We start from the raw sequence: 17650 nt of genomic DNA on the forward strand, positions 1-17650 counted from the left end.
TGGGGTTGTAGTTAAGTTACTAATTATTTTCTTTTGTTGTTTCTAAACAGTTTATTGACTTGTTGTAAATTACATAAGACAGAAATAAGTTGCTTGCTGCGTCCTTGCGATGTTCTCTACGATGAAGCTTGTGTGATTTCCTGGCCTCAACGAACAAAGAACTTGGCTAATATCCAGCCCTCTTGACCTTACGCTTAGTCAATAACCTATATGTAATTCTAGGTTGGACTATGTAAAACAGTGGGGAATATCTAATTATGTATGGTTCTGTAGGACTTTGTAAGCAGGTTTTGAATGATATTGTACTTTAAAGTTTTATCTGGAATGTTGATCAAGCTTAAAGTTTGGTTATATATGGTTATATGAGTTTACTAAGGATTTTGTGTTACTATCAGGAAGATGTAGGGCTCTCCGTAGGGCTATATCAGCTCAATTGTATGAAAATGTATTGTTATGTAGAGCTATATAGGCCTGTGTGTGGCTGTGTCAAGCAATTTAGGGCTGTAGAGTCTTGGCATGCGTGAAAAAAGCTCTCTATGACTATTTCTGACTTTTGGTTGGGCTTAGGCCACGTTTATTCCAGACTCAATCGAAGCCTTGTCATGGGTGTTTGCATCCTTCGAAGTGTGCCTAAACGCATTGCAGAACTGGAAATGAAGACAGGAACTCACTCACGGTATCATTCATTATTTACTCGTTCGATCTTTTGTGACCTTCGGAAAACTTCGGACATCTTGGATAACCTTCGGTAAATCGAGCACTGTCGAAGAAGTTAACCTTTGGAAATCCGCCTACTGGTTAGGTGTAAACTGAAGAGCATCATCTTCGGTAATCTTTGATAACCTCCGGGAAAATCGAACACTGTTGAACATCTTCGGAAATTCGACTAATTCGACAAATCGAGCACTGTCAAAGCATGTGCAGAATATCTTCGGAAATACGACACATATGGAATATCGAACATTGTCGAAGAAGGCAATCTTTGGAAATCCGACTAATTCGGCAAAGAGAACATCTTCGGTAACCTATGCGAAAATCCGAGTAATTCGGAAAAATCGAGTACTCCCAAAGAAGACAATCTTCGGAGATTCGACTAATTCGGCAAATAAAACGAACAGTGTCGAAAATCTTCGGAAATCCAATATTCCGCAAGTCGAGCTCTGGAAGTATGTGCGGACGAATATCTTCGGAAATCCGACTGGTTCGGAAAATCGATTTACTGCCAAAGAAGACCATCTTCGGAAATCCGACTAATTCGGCAAATACAGCATCTTCGGTGGCCTTCGGTAACCTCTAGAAAAATCGTACTTTTTCGAACTTCTTCGGTAATCCGACTATTTCGGCAAGTCGAGCACTGTCTGTCGCTTTCGAGTGGTATACCACGGAATATCGCACGAGACACTTGTATTCTCTCTATATACACACGCGCTTAAGGCTTGTGTTTATACCGAAAAAATTTAAATGACTCGTGGGATATAGTTATTCCAGAAGGGGTCACTGTTCCGCCGTTTTGTTACTTTCCAGTAGCAAAATTCGTACGTTATCCATGTCATATGGACTGGAGCCCAAAAAACTCAACACAAGCAATTGAGTGGTAGAGCTAAAGCCCTTCCTCCTCCCTCGCGGTCCCTGATTTCATTTGTGGTTTTGAACATATCTTTTAGTAGCCTGAAATGTCAGTCATCTCCCACCCTCAGCTTAATCCCCGGGCGATTAGGCTGGATGGTGGAAGATGACTGACATTTCAGGCCACCTCGGAGACCCAGGGGCAGTTAGTCGGGACGACGCCATATTTTCGGGCGAAATTTTACGTCTTGATGTAAACTCTCGCCCGAAAATATCGCGTCGTCCGAAAATGTCGCGTCGACTAACTGCCCCTGGCTGTCCCAGGATGACCTTTTTTTTGAGCTACAGAGCGGGCCTACAGAGCAGCGGGAAAGCTTCTTGAGCCGACTGTACGCGAGGATGACCAGCAGTTTCCTTCTCAAATTCAAGATGGCGGACGGTGAGTACTGTCGTGCAACGAATGTGTTACTTAAAAAATTGCTGTTTGCATTAAGGGTGTATACATTATTTTTTCTTTAAAGTAAGACTACATGTAAGCAGAAGTATAAGTCCTTTTTTGTTATTTTTTTCGAATGAAACTCCAGCCTCCTACACGGAAAGGCTTAATATATTATTTGCATGCTTAGCGACGTTGTTAGAATTGTCCTGTCTCTCCAGAGTCCGAGTAATTCTCACTTATACAATGTGCTTTTTGTTCGTAAATTTCAGGCCAGTCGGAGCAAACTCTTGAAGAAGTGTTAAAATCTATCAAGCACGTGATTCTTGTTTTGTCTGGTAAAGGAGGAGTTGGTAAAAGTACTGTTTACGACACAGATAGCGTGGACCCTTTACGACAAAGGAAAGAAGGTAAGCTGAAATCTTTGGGTTCTGTTGACTTATGGTTTACATTTCTACACTTACCCGTATTGAGGACGGTCGCGCGAAATGTAAAAAAATGGGGCGTCACCGACTTAGTTTTGGAGAGAACATCCCCAAAAGAACACCCGAAATCTGAAATAATCAGGCTTCGTTAGCGAATAAGGCCACAATGTCTGTAAGCCCAAAATATTGCAATTAGATCTTTGAAGTGAAATGTTCTCTGCCAAATGTTGTGTAAGGTAATTCCTCTGAAATAAAAGTGACAATAGAATTTTGTTCAAACTTTGTCTACTGAATATTTATCATATGAGAACTTCAATTTTGAAATAAAAATGGGAGGTGCCCATGCTCATTAAGGAGCAGGGAAGCATTGAAAACGCCCCATTTTGGCATTATTCAATGCTTGTTATAAGAACACATTCCCAGTAATAGTAAAATCTTTGTGAGTCCAGACTCACGAGAACACGCATTAAACTACAGTCAATACATTGCGTCAGACACAAATAAGCATTTTAAGTTTGATTCAGACAGAAAGCTAAATCCTAGATTTAAAAAAATGAACCAAATTTCTTGATATGGTTACCAAACTGCAAAATAGAAAAGACCACAGTGTATCTGCTATTTTCTTTATTTATTCAATTTTCAGTGATAGAAATTAGTTCAGTCTTTTCTCATGCAAAGCTTATGATTAGTTGATTAGAATGACTGGGAAAAAAGGTGGGGTCCGCGTGCTCGTTAGTGAGCTATAGCCATTTTTCAACTGACAGAACTCAATATCAAGGCAAATCCATCATGTTTTCAAGATGCGCGTGCACGAGCATGCGCTAACTGACGCCATAAATTATGCGCAGTGAGGATGCACGATGCAAATGTGAGGAATCACCTTAAGGGGACCTATTAAGTGAATTTAGTCAACTGGCGAGGTTCCTTAATGAACACGTTTGCATTTAGTGACCATAGTTTCATGGACCTGGCAGCCACAAGATGGTAGGATTCGATGTCCCGTGGACAGAAATCTTAAATTTTTTTTAACTTCCCACATTCATTTTTTGTTCATTTTTGGACAATGTGGAGATATTTGTTAATAAAATCTGTTTCTGGAAAGAAAAGTAGGGGTCGCCAAACATCCAAGATCATTAAAACCAGGCAAAGCTATAGCAATAGCCTTCTGCCCTATCATTGTTCATTTTATAGCCTGCACGACAGGCCGTAGAAGGGGAGGGAAAGGGTCCATGCAGGCTATTCATTTTATTACTTAGTGTGTGCTCTCATGCATAACATGATGTGTGAATTTGCGCACACAGTAAGGACGTGCAGAAACAATTAGGGCGAATGTCCTTAAGTCATTGATTCATATGCAGTGGGAGGGGTTGAAAGGGGGGAAGCTCTATTGGATGATTTTCTACGTTTGGGATAGGTCTTGTTTTCGTGTTTTACGTTTGGGAGCAAGATTTGTTATCAGAAGATTTATAGTATTGGCCACATGATGTGTGAACTGGTGACACTCAGGGAAAAATCCTGTCTTGGATTAAAAAATGTTCACTTTGCCTTTCCCCCAGCACCTTCTGTCTTTCTCCCCCTTACCCCAGAGTCACCCCAGTGAAAATCTGTGGATCTGCCACTGGTAGCAAAGAAGTGTCTTCAAGAATGTATTGTTACAGGCTGCCGTACTACCTTGATCACAATAAATGGCTAATCTTTGTGTTATCTCTTTATCTTCCAGCTTGGCATACTGGATGTTGACATATGTGGACCAAGTATTCCAGGGATGATGAATGTAGAGGGAAAAGATGTACAGCAGTGTTCTGCTGGGTAAGTCATGATATAAAGGATCATCTTCTGAAGCCATTCCGTGGGAGCCAATATTAACTAAATCATGCATATATACTGTATACAACTCTCACACTTGTGTTTGATGTGTAACAGTGAAAGAGTGTCTATGACCTTTATTGGCTCATTACAGGAGAATTCCTTATATCCAGTTTGATAGCAAGAAACTGATTTGAAGTGTTGCGGCTTCTCCTGCATGGAATGCTGGTCTGTCAGCGACCACTACCCCACTTCTTTGGAACTTTTGTGGGTGAACTTGCTTGATCTTGGGAAGTTTTTTATTTCATAGAATTTAGATTATCTGCAGTATAAATGCATCAGACGTGTGTTTTAATTATCATACTTTTCATATACATACTTCATTTTCTAATTTTTTTTTTTATGAGATCAGCTGATATGTTATTGACATCATAAATTGCCTATGTTTTTTGCCAAGGGTGTTTACTGTAAGTGTTTTCTAAAGATCACCTGAACCTTTCTTTTTAGTTTGGTTCCAGTTTACACAGACAAGGACCAATGACTGGCTGTTATGTCAATTGGTTTCTTGTTATTAAATAAGAGATGATGCCGTTGTGTGGAGAGGACCTAAGAAAAATGGTATTTATTCATTTATGCTCTTCACTTACATATTTTTTGACTTACCTTGACCTGTTCAAGCTTGTTAATCAAAGCTAGATCTGAGTGTCTCATCATCAATGAAACTGACTGCTGAAATCACTTCAAGGAGCTATGCCACCACATATTGAGTAATTTTTTGTGAAATGCACAACTTAATTACCTTAGTTTAAAATGTAGGAAACTTCAGGTAGCTATTATTAGGCTTTGTTGATATTGAGCAAACAATACTTAATTTTTTTTTTGGGGGGGGGGCAGTATTATGTCTAGTTGATATATATTACAAAATTTCTCAAAATACAATTAAATAGCTCAGTTGGTAGAGCACTGCACTGGTATTGCAGACGTCATGGCTTCAAATCCCATTCAGGCCTGATTTTTTTTTTTCAGGCTTTAATTTCACAACTGCTTAAGTTGTGTGCATAACTGCGATGATCAATCACGTCTTCAAGAAAATTTTATGTGACACCCCCAGCTGGTCACCACTGGATCCACAGTGTAACTATTTGTACAAAGTTATGCAAATTCTTTCGAAAACACTGTGGCTTTTCTGGGCTTTTGAATGAAAGGAAAATGTTTGAAATCAGCAAAATGTCTTACTACTATTTTAAAACAACTTTGTTCCAGGCCAGAGCACCACGGTCTGCAATGCACTTTTATTAATGATTTCTAAAATGGAGCAAATTCTGTAGAGTGCTACAAACATTTTGATGTTCCTACAGACTTTCTCGAGTTCTCAAGTGACAGTTACTGGTTTGTTTGTTTTTTTTAGCAATGATCAAGCAGTTTCTATCAGATGTATGTTGGGGGTGACCTGGATTACCAGCTTATTGATACACCTCCAGGTATGATGACTGTGTAAAATGTTATTTTCAGAGGCTTGTGATGTACTGTTGTGTTAGGTACAGTGGCCCAGTGGTTAATGTCATACACTGTAGATCAATAGATCTGGATTCAAAGCCTGTTCATGGGTCTTTGTACTGCATTTTTAGGTGAGAGACTTGACTGGCAATGCCTTTCATCACATAGGAGGAGAAATGAGTACTAACAAGTTGCTGGCCAACCTGAACTGCAAAAATACAGGGATACGAGGGGATATCCACCAGTAGGCCAGCTCCCCATTAAGGACATTTAAGGGAATACAATACTCCATACTGGGAGACTGGAGTTGGAGTCAGAGCAGATATACTCTTAACTTTGCTGATAGTACAATCATGCACATTCATTTTACAGTATGCAGTGTAATCCTATCATTATTGCTCTGTTCTAAGATTGGTTTTGTTCAATCCAGGAACATCTGATGAGCACATAAATGATTACAGTTAGTAGAAAATCTGCGACATTACAATCCAGATGGAGCAATTTTTGTCACTACTCCTCAGGTATGCATATTAAAGTATATTATTTTATAATAACCGTTCTATAATTAAATGCTGTCAATTATTAGTAAGGCTTATTTTGATTTCGGAAAGTTTACACTTGCTTAATTTGTGTCTGTTGTGATTAATACATTGTTAATTTAGCCGTAAGAGCATTGAGGAAAGGCCAGTTTTTCACTTAGACATTTACTAGCCTTTTAATAGTCAATCAATTCAGGTGAAGTTGAGCCTAATCATTGTTTGGCCAAAACCTAAGATTAGTTTAGTATCAGTTGATTGGCAAAATTGGTCTCCAGTTCTGAACTTTTAACCCTCATTTTTTCCCTTTTGTTCTCAATGAAAGAAAAATATCAGCAGTTGTTCCTGGGCATGGGATAACTCTCCATCTTCAATTGCTTAATAAAAGATTTGCAAGAAATTTACCAGAATGAACTAGTATGTAATATATTGATGGATTTTTCAATGACATTCCTGTTGTTTCTCAGGGTGTGGCAGTGTCTGATGTCAGGAGAGAACTAACATTCTGCAAGAAAACTAAAATCCCAATCCTAGAGTGGTGGAGAACATGAGTGAATTTGTCTGTCCTCATTTGTAATGTAAGTGTTAGCCTCCTAATACAGATGCTCTTTGCAGGAAACACTGAAAGCGGTACTTCCATATATGGGCTATATAGGTTTGTGTCATGGGATAGGATATAGCTTTTGAGGTTCTCAATCCTTAAAATAGGGTATCATTTTTGCCCCTGTTGACATTAATTGCATTCACGGTGTGATCCTTAGACAGGTTACCTACCCAAATTGTGTCTGCTAATATTGCAATGCGTAAATGCCCGGCTAAACAGAAAATAAGTTCTACACTTGATGCTTTTAAACTTCCAGTGTCACAGAAGTGAAATACAGTTGACCTGTTGGTGCCATTCATAGTTTTTGGTTTTTCCTTGAATTGGATGTCATTTTTCTTGGATCGGGCCTTAAACAGGGTATCAGTTTCTTTTGCTTCATCCCTAAATAGGGTCAGGGTTTTAAGTCTTTTCACTGCACACCTACAGTATCTGGGATCGAGGAAACATTGCCAGACAAGTCCATGCAAAATGCTTGTGTGGAGGGGCTTTTCCTTTTTGTGATTTAAAAAGAATATTTAATACACTATGACTTGTTGTATTTTTGACTGTTATAGTGTACCTTCATCTAGTTCATAGTATGAAATAATATTTCACTTTCTTTCCTTTAGAAATGTACAAATTTGTTTCAAAAGGAGGAGGTGAAGCTTTGGCAAAGAGCTGCAATGCTCCATTTTTAGGTAAAAATACTTACTAACATCAGTGACTACACAGGAAGGGGGATAGAGGGGTAAGGGGCAATCAAGATCATGTTTCATGGAAAATGGTCTTTTCACCATTTATTACACTTGTCTATATTAGTGTTAAAAAAAACAAGCAGGGAAGTGTATTGTTTGGAAATGCAAAGGTCTCATTTGCTGGAAGCTCAAGGAATGTCAACCAAATTCTTTGTTGTGTCAAGCTTATCACAAGGGGTCATTGCAAATTGCAGACAATTCTCACTGATGTGATGTGTTCAATTTGACATTGAAATCAGTCAGTTTTTGCAGAGGAGAGTCTTCTAGCTATATCTTGCTTTCAGCTCTTGAAAAAATAGTTTTTTCCTTCTTTGTAGGTTCTATTCCACTGGATCCCAGTCTAACACAATCCTTAGAAGATGCCAAGCTGTTATTGACTTGTTTCCTAACTCACCAACACTAAATGCAGTAGACGTAATCACTTCCAAACTGTTAGAATTGGAAAGCAATGGAGATCAGTGATTGAAGGAACAAGTACTTTTTTTCAAAAAATGGTTGTTGAGCATGTGGCATTTATACAGTTGGACAAATGTGACTGAGATGGCCAAGTGTTCAACCACTGGTTTCTCCTTACAGTGCCAGTCCCTTATCAATCAAACCAGTGATGAGAATTACGGCAATCATCAATCAAGCCCTGCTCTAGTCATTAATTAAGGAAGAAAACTAACATAGAAAAATATGGCTTCGCCCCTCTATGGACGATTTTGCCACTCACTTAAACCAAGCATTGTCTTGTTGTTGGGACATATAAACCATGCGTAATAGCCTCCTTCACAAAGTTCTACTTGTAAAGCAAGAAAGTATGATTACTGAACAGCATCTTGAATTGGGAAAAGCTTCGTTTGAATTTTCCTTTGATACATAGTTACATAATATATGCGACTTCAAGACTTGTTTTGTCTGTGACCTCTTCAGGTGGTCACCAGTAAAGATTTGAATTTTGGATGACTTCATGTAACCATGCATGAAAAATATAACTTGATACCAAATAATAACAACCGACAATAATATAACCAGATAGAAACAATAATAACAAGATAGAAATAAACCAGTAAATAAATAAATAATAAATAAATAAGTAGACTGAAAAACAAAATGCAAATTAGTTATAGTTTAACTTGTGGTATCAAGGTTTATATTTCATGCATGGTTACATGAGGTCACCTTGGATTTAAATCTGTTATGGAGACCAAATTAAGAGGTCATGGACGAAACTAGTTTTGTAGTTGTATATATTATTGTAACTGTGTGTTGAAATAAGGTTTGAATGCAGTTTTTCCCTATCAAGGTGACGTTAAATGATTGTACCTGAATTTTGATAAGCAGACTGATGTTGCAGAAGTGATTTATGATCAGAAAAACAATTTGAATGAGGTCTTTCCTAATCCAGATTGTTGCAAATCATAATTTTACACGGCCAATAATATACCTAAGATTCTTTGGTCAGAAACTCATAAAATGTTGCAGCTGAAAGGTCAATAAAAAAAATGGAAATAAATGCAAGTGGTACTGCCTCAGTTATCTGCATGGTATTTTGCGATTGTAAGAATTGCATGAACAATCAACGTTTGAGTTACTTTTACGTGTAAGAGAAATTAACACGGAGACTCCATATTTCCAATTTTGTTTTTAATTTAGTGGGTTAGTGCACAAGTGTGTCAATACAAGAGTTATTTTTTTGTGAATAAAAAGCCCCTGGAGGTAGCAGCACTCAGTGGACTCTTGACAGTTATGATAAGGTTAATCCAACAAGTTTGTCTGGTTGTGATGTACAGCGAAAAAGAAAACATTTTAAGAATTTGGTTTACCTTAGGAGATGTGATATTAAGCCTACTTTATGAGATCTGATTTTAACAATCGATCAGTGACTTTGTTTATTAGAACTACATGGAACTGTTCCCAGCCAGACAGCTAAACATCATGCAGTCTGCAAAAACGGCAGATTGGTGTTGATTCTAGATAATTTTTCCAACTCATTTTATAACAACAACCAATTTAAGTAATATATAGAGTTAGCAAAGCCTAAAAGCAGAGCTCCTGATTACAACAATTTAACCTTGCTTGAGCCTGGGATCCAATTGAAAACCTGTACCTGGGCAGTGGTCAACTTAAAAAAACACGTGACCTCAATGAGCTCTAAAAACGAGCCTGCGATATGGTCAAGTGATACTGGTCAGTGCATGCCTTGTTTTGACAGGTATAAATTGAATATAACATAGATACCCAATATCAAAGATGTATGCTCTAACCCTTCCCCCTCCTGATCTCTAAAGGAAAAGCCTTGGGAACTAGGTTGTTGTAGAGTGACATTTCACATTGATTTACATGGAGGGTGCGTACGGACGAAGGTACGTACGGACAATCACGTGACAACCAAAATATTTTGGCTCGATGGGTTACTTCTAATATATAGATTTAGACCAGCCTAAAAGCGTAGCTCCTGGGCCGGGTTGTTCAGAGCCAAATTAAACTAACCCAGGAAAAGGTATAATTTTGTTTTGAGTTTTGTAACGCGAGTTGTAAACTTGAGCCCACGATAAGGTAACGTAATACTGGTCAGCGGATACCTTGTTTTGACAGGTGTCAATTGATCATGACATGGATGATAATAATAACAATGATAAATTCGAATGTCGATAACTTCGATAACTTTGGATGTCCAATATCAAAGAAGTACACGGCAAACCAAGGCTGCATGTCTCTGTCAACCTATTATTTGGAGTATGGCCGCCATGTTACGCGACTCAGTCGTCGTCGTCGTCGCTGTCGTGCGTACGCGTCCACGAGCAATACCGCTAGCCATGATAACCATGAGAAAATCAACTCATGGGTTTCCTTTTCTTTCTCATATGAGTATGGGGCTCCGCTTGGCGGCCCTTCGGGCCGCTATAACTCCGCTATAACATCGTCATGCAATAGCACGGTCTTATTCTGTTTCCAGCAGTGATCGTAGTGTTTTTAAGTTTTGATATTCCACAAAACCAGTTCAAATTAGATAATATCAATATCAAAACCCATAACATAGGCACGAGAGGCGTGCAAGAATTATTTTGTTTGTGAACTAAAAGTGTCGGAGATAGGAGCATTCATGAAACTGTTTACAGTAATGATTTGGTTTATTTGACAAGTTTTTTTGGTTGCGATGTACAGCAAGAAAGAAACTGGGAATTTATGATGTACACACGATGTTACATCGGCAATGGTAAGATAACTAAATAGTAAGACATAAAATGTTTGGTTGAACAAACTACAGCAATCTGACACGTCTCCAGATTAATGTAGATACCATCTTATTTTCTAATAGGCTATTATTTGATTCTTTCTTTGATACAACCCGCACTGTGATTGGTGAGACACGTGCACATGCATAACTCCCTCACTTACCGATCACATAGCTCTTCCAACCCCCAAGAGGAATTTTTGGTCAAAAATACTCAAGTTAAGAGAACTTTTCGCATTTTATACAAGTCGTGAGGTTACCCTTTTTACAAAACACAACGCAACAACGCCACTTCACCGAAAATAGAAAGAAAGAGAAAAAAGCCTCTCTGACACATTGAAAGTCTGATTTAATAGCCCTTTCCCAAGATATTTCAATCGCAGAGGAATCTGGGAGCGCGTAGCTCGAAAGCGAGGCTAGGGTAAGTACAATTTCCAATATGGCGGCAAAGGAAACAGTTCCCAGAGGAGTAATTTATTGCTGTGTCCCACTTTGCCACAGTTATAGTGGCAAAGTCGTCAATGGAAAGACAGTAAAACTTCACAAACTTCCAAAGGATAGTAAAGCAAGAAGGATTTGGATCGCTAGGCTCAGAAATGTGCGTCAAAACTTTTCTGCAAAGCCTGGAACAAGGGTTTGCAGCTTGCATTTCAAAGGCGGAGAAGGCCCAAAGCCGTGGTGTCAGTTCCCGACATTGTTCCCCTCGAAGCCAGCCCCGAAATCTCCTCGTCGACGGAATACTCCTTTGTCTAGCAGATCGGGGGAATCGTTAACATGTTCGAAAGTGCGAACTCGTCGAGAGCTTTTAAAAGATTCAGGTGGACCATTAGATTCATCGAAAACTACTGGAAAAAACTTTGATCATTGTTTCCATGACTATATCCCTGCCAAGGTATGTGCGTTTGACTCTGGAGATATTTCTAGGGATGAATCAAGAGATACAGGTGTTCAATTTCGTTCCGATTGTGTTGACAGTGGTATTCAAAGGGAAATTGAAATGAAAGATGTTGGAATACAGGTGAATTTACCTTTGCTTACAGTAGAGGACCTTAAAGGCGATGACCCAAAAACCAGATTTTACACTGGATTCGTAAATTTTGGAACATTCATGGTAATTTTTACCAGCATATCACAGATAGCTGGAAAGATAAATTATTGGAATGGAAAGGATTCACTAAAGCCAAAAGAATATTTGGAAGACTTGTGGATGAGTATTTGATGGGGTTCATGAGGCTAAGGCTTGGACTACTGGAACAGGACTTGGCACAGAGATTTTGTGTCTCAGTTAGTACAGTTTCGCGTGTTCTGATTACCTGGTACAATTTGCTTGCTGAGTATTAATAGACTGTACTGAATTTTTCATTGAGATTCCTTCTTCCTTAGTTAACCAAATAATAACATACTCGAGTTACAAGTCACGTAATACATTTAAGCTTCTAGTTGGTATTAGTCCCACAGGAGTAGTCATATTTTTGTCAAAGCTGTGGGGAGGTAATGCATCTGACAAGCAGATTGTTAAGGAAAGTGGTATATTGAATCTACTTGAGAAAGGTGACAGTGTGATGGCAGACAAGGGGTTCACAATTCAAGATTTATTGGATCCACTAGCTGTTACCCTTAACATGCCTCCCAAATGAGAATCAAATAGACAACTGTCAAGGCAGGAGGTTGAGCAAACAAGGAGAATTGTGGCCATGAGAATTCATGTTGAACGTAAAATGGAACAAATAAAGAATTTTAGGATTTTGCAAGGTGTCATCCCAGCTACAGAATGGCATAATGCAAACAATATTGTGCTAATTTGTGCAGCTTTTTCAAATCTTGAACCTCCTCTTGTAACTTAGAAGTAGTTATTAACATACAGTGTATTGAAGATAGCTTTACTTTACCCTTCCTTCATAATTTTTTTTCATAGAGAATTTGCATAAAAAATTACCAATAATGTGGCATATTTTACTTCATAGACCATTGCTCTTGTCCCAAATTATTATTAATTTTTTAATTTGTTATTCTTTGTTCCATGTGATATTGTCTCTAAATCTTGGCTGATAATTTATTGCAATTCCCTTAATTCCATAACATATGTGCATGTATTTCTATTGTTACTATGGTATCAATATCAGAGAGAATTATTTGCCTTTACCAATGAGCATTTTGAATGTGACCAGCTACTTTTGTCTTCCTGTTTTTCCATGGTTGTATTTTTTAAGTTCATGTTCTCATAGATGTTTCTTGCAGTAAGTTTTGAAAATTAATTACAATTAAGTACATACCTGGTACAATGCCGATATTCAAAACCATTGGGATAACTTACCTTTGATATTCTGAACATATATATTAGCCCTTCGAAAAGGGGTGGGTTATGAAGTTTTGATCTACACTTAGGGGGTGGGTCATCTGATTTATACACTAGTTACAAGAAAATCCTCAGTGGTATTCACCAGTATAAATTGGTAAATTGCTTGATGTGAGCAGTTTTAGATGTATTTCTAGCGATTTCAAAAGGCCCAAATATAAAAATTTCCCAGGGGAGCATGTCCCCAGATGCCCTAGAGAGTTTGTGATCATAACACCGGTTTTAACCGTCTCTCTCTAGCCAGTGTAGATTCACTCTGGGCTTTAGGCTTTCACCATTGAACTCTTTCCTTAAACACTTTGCAAACATGAATGATACCATATACCCAGAAAGAAGAGGTGGGTCATATATTTTTCAGCTGCCACATTTCCAATTGCTCCAGAGCAGACTGCCCTCCCCCACCCCCCACAAGTAGACTTTCATTGTTAACCAGATAACAATATATTTTGTCATAAATTTTCCTATTTCCTATTAGGAATGGCTGCACTGGCAAAGATGCTTACAAAAATAGTCAAGTATAATGTTAACTTCAATAATTTTTTTGGTCTAGTCCAAGTTGAACTCTAGGGTATGCAAGTTCTTGCATGAGGAATGAATCAAAAAAGTTTTCAGGTTTCTCCAATATAGGCAACCACAAGTTTGCATCAAACCTAACTTTTTCATGAAATATGCAGCCATCACTTCCCTTAGCTATAAACAATGCCCAATGAAATTCTGTTACAAACATTTGCTGATATAGCTGATGGAAGTACTTATGATTCCTATTGAGTTTCAGAATAATAGAGTTGCCTTTTTGTGTTTTAATGTAGATGTGCTGTTTGAGAAGCACATCCAAAAGGCCCTCTTCATCTTTTACTTGGATGAATTTGAACTCTGCTACACCAGGGGTTTCCTCTGTTGGATCATACACAATACGATCAGGACTTGCCCCCAAAAAGCCATGAGTCTTACTTATAAAAAAAACCACAGTTTGCAAAAGAAAAATCCTGATTTTCCTCAGTCTTCATTTTTTCAATAAAGGAATCTGCAATTGCATCTTCATTTTCCAAACCCTGAAGCATTGCAGAAGTTTGTGGTACCTTATTAATCATTAACAATTCCTTGAGAGTCTTTGAAGGAGAAGTGGTTGGTTTGAGGGAAGCCACACGCTTGCATTTTGAAGCAGTTATTCTCCCTTTTCTATACAAATACCAATCAGAATCCCTACTTTGGAGCCTTGTTTTCTTTTCCACTTGTTGGATTTCTTCCTCAGTAAAATTTAGTTTCCTCTTTATTTTCCTGCCTTTTTCCTCTATGTTCTTAAGACTTGGGGGAAGGGCAGCAAATGGTGATATGCACCCCACATGAAAGAAATTATCCTGATCTGATTTTAAGGATTTTTCTAATTTAACGGTGTCCACCTGAGGTACTTCATGTATGGAAGCAGTAGATGGACTCTCAGTTAATAAACAACTTGATACTTCTTCATATGCTCTAACATTGTTGTCACTTGATATTTCATTCTCTGATAGACTAGTGTGCTGCTTTTCAATGGCAGTAAATATTGCACTTTGAGGACTAACTATCCTCAGACTATCTAAAAGGTTAGTGACAACAGAATTAGGTAATGCACGACATGCTTTGTACGCTCCATCACTGGGCACAGCTGCTGATCTCGGTACTTTCCCATACTGGTGTTTTACTGGTCTGATCTCATCTATATGTTTGGGACTAAGTTTCCTTTTGTGTGGCTTGTTCCACTCACAAGGTTTGGATGTACAGGCAATGTTATCAGAAGTAATGTTGTTATGGCTCTTTACATAATCCTCCAGAGCAAACAGTAATGCTGCAATGTGATTGCAAGCCTCACCTAACCTGAAAACAAAGGAGGAGTAGGGGAGCATTGAGAAGAGGGGTTTTGAGTTTTAATGTAGCTGATATGTTCTCTGCTCACTTTCTTGCTGACATTTTTTATGAGTTGGAAGCAAATTAATTTCTTTCTGTAGAACTTGGAGTACTGATTTCATAATATCAATTTCATTATTATAAAATCTCACTTACCCTGCTGTACAGTTACAGTCTGCTGAAAACACTTTAGCTGTTTCCTTCACAAGCGAAATCCAAGTGCTGTAAACGCGGTCTTGACGCATGGATGGTAATACTATCGCCTTCACAAAGCAGTAACTGCTCCTCCCACTGATAGAACTTAACTCAATCTTTTGCACGTGCCCATCCTTGAAAAATTTAAATGCTTTGAGTTGTTTGAAACACTTCATATCCTCCCTTTGAAAGAATTTGCAGCTTCCATAAACTAGATAGTCTATGATTTCTTTATAACTAATCGGCGGCAGCTTGGAGAGATCCCTTGTCCAGTTGTTCAAGGTTCTAGGATCTGGAAGATCTTCGGATGGACTCTGTAGTTTTTCAGCTGCGCTAGTTTCTCGCGCTTGCTTCTCTCTTGTTTCCCTTTCTTCGATCGTCTCAGTCCCATCGTTCCTCGCTTTAATTACACGCTCGATAAGTTCTTGTTTTCTGCCTGTTGTTTTCAAACCACGTGCTCTAAGCCATTTCTGCAGTTCGTCTTTGCGGGAACTTACTTGCAGCCATTTGTTTTCTGCCATATTGGAAATTGTACTTACCCTAGCCTCGCTTCCGAGCTACGCGTTCCCAGATTCCTCTGCGATTCAAATATCTTGGGAAAGGGCTATTAAACTGCACTTTAACTTGGTGCCACGCAGTTTTCAAAGAGCATTTGAGCAGTTTGATACTTTTTACCTCTAAAAATATCGGACTGAAAAGAATGTCATAAAATGCCCATCAGAAAAAAAATAAACTGCTACTACAGAGACGTAAAAACCGTCCAGAAATGAAAGCTTCTTTTTTGTTTAATATCCTGGGAACAATACCCGATAACTTGTCAGCTCTAATTGAATTTACTCCCATATAAAAAACAAAAGTGTTAAGTTACCATTTGTAACTAAAGATAGCAAACATCTCGTGGGAACAAGTGGTGACGATTCGTCAGCTCTAATTGCATTTACTCCCTTGTGAGAAACAAGAGTGTCAAATTACCCTTTGTAACTAAAATATAAAAATATCTCGTTATATTTGCATGCAACAAGAACAAAACAATCGTTACCTGCACATACTATTGTAAACGTTAAAACAGTTTCAAATCTAAATAGTCTCGTCTCCTCTAAACATGTGCTAAGAACTAGAAGCGACGATTCGTGACCTCTAATTGAATTTACTCCTTGTGAAAAATAAAAGTATCAAGTTACCTTTGTAACTAAAAACAAAAATATTTCGTGCCATTTGCATACTACTAACTCAGGAACTGTTTCAAGTATCAAGGCTCATCTTGTTCAATCCTTGTGTTTAATACAATAAAACGCTCAAGACTTCATACACCTCACTTAAGTTATCTTGAATAAAAAAATTTCCTTTTCCTTCAACTATAATTCGTGTTGGTTATTCATGTGAATAAGCGAAAACCTTGCTAACATTCAAGAGAAAAGATTTACTTTCATTAAAACGTATCTTCTCATTCCAGTGGTAAACAAGAACCATTATAATTGTAAAATCGTCACAGAATTAGATCTTTTAGTTCGGTTGACCAAATTAATCGTAGTCTCTTCGCTTTTCACATTGAAACTTATGAATGGATGCTGAAATTAACGACACGCCCGGAACACTCATTGCGAACTCTGCAGCAATATTTAGGTTTCAATAAAACACGCAAACGATTTGAACCTGGTCACAACCTCTTCACATTCCCAGTAGTGCATTCCGTCCCCCCTAAAATACAATTGATCCTATCATAGAAACCACATCATCTTGTTTTTCATTCACATCTTAAACCTAGTAGTAGACTCAATTCAAAAATTACACTTATCTAATGGGAAAAGCTCACCCTTCATCACATGCTCGTAGTTATATGCAAACACTATGTTTCTTTGACTGATTATTCAGTTGCAGATGATTATCAACCCCGCCCACAAAATCTTCAGCCTAACCCACAAAAAATGTCGAAGTAAGCCCAATATATGAATACTTCCTCCTCTTTTATAGAATAAATATGGCCGCTCTGAACTGCATCGGGATCAAATCTTCTCACATACCATTTACCTTTAAAACAAGAAATTTGATTGGCTGCTTATGGCAGATCCAATCTGATTGGTGTGACATACATACATCTCTCACTCACTCACTCACTGACTCACTCATCCATTGACCCGTCCATAACATACCCCGACAGGCCGACTAAGAGGTATTTTTTTTCCCCAAAAAAATAACCCAAAAATGATTTCCACTTCATAGCAATTAGGAATGTTTCATGTTGTTATATTGAATGTTTCAGTTGAAAAAGCAATTCGCCGAAACTAATTCGTAAGCGGTTAGCGCTCCGTATTGCGAAGTTCAGACTGTTCAGGGAACCAATCACTGTTCCTTCCTTCATCCAAGACCACGTGATGAATAGTTGTCATTGAA

At 38.2% G+C, this 17650-nt stretch overlaps 1 protein-coding gene and 2 pseudogenes across 3 annotated transcripts; 2 read left to right on the top strand and 1 right to left on the bottom strand.

Annotated features, from left to right (window-relative positions):
- The first annotated feature begins 1431 nt into the window (after positions 1-1431).
- LOC149106533 (cytosolic Fe-S cluster assembly factor NUBP2 homolog) lies at positions 1432-9102 on the top strand (annotated as a pseudogene). Its single transcript, XR_016209868.1, has 9 exons — positions 1432-2005; positions 2275-2412; positions 4148-4236; positions 4741-4851; positions 5642-5714; positions 6161-6251; positions 6734-6850; positions 7479-7547; positions 7922-9102. The product of XR_016209868.1 is annotated as a cytosolic Fe-S cluster assembly factor NUBP2 homolog (transcript).
- Positions 9103-11263: 2161 nt separating this feature from the next.
- LOC149106534 (uncharacterized) lies at positions 11264-12043 on the top strand. Its single transcript, XM_089297366.1, has one exon. It carries the CDS (start codon positions 11264-11266, stop codon positions 12041-12043), a length of 780 nt encoding a protein of 259 aa, XP_089153492.1.
- Positions 12044-13402: 1359 nt separating this feature from the next.
- Positions 13403-15960, bottom strand: LOC110064058 (uncharacterized; annotated as a pseudogene). The gene is made up of 2 exons (XR_016209934.1): positions 15221-15960; positions 13403-15034 (listed from the first exon to the last, which is right to left on the bottom strand). The product of XR_016209934.1 is annotated as an uncharacterized LOC110064058 (transcript).
- Between the last annotated feature and the right edge of the window lie 1690 nt (positions 15961-17650).

The sequence above is a fragment of the Orbicella faveolata genome, unplaced genomic scaffold (assembly GCF_042242905.1).
Source record: "Orbicella faveolata isolate gen_17 unplaced genomic scaffold, um_ofav_v1 contig_3, whole genome shotgun sequence".
Lineage (NCBI taxonomy): Eukaryota > Metazoa > Cnidaria > Anthozoa > Scleractinia > Merulinidae > Orbicella > Orbicella faveolata.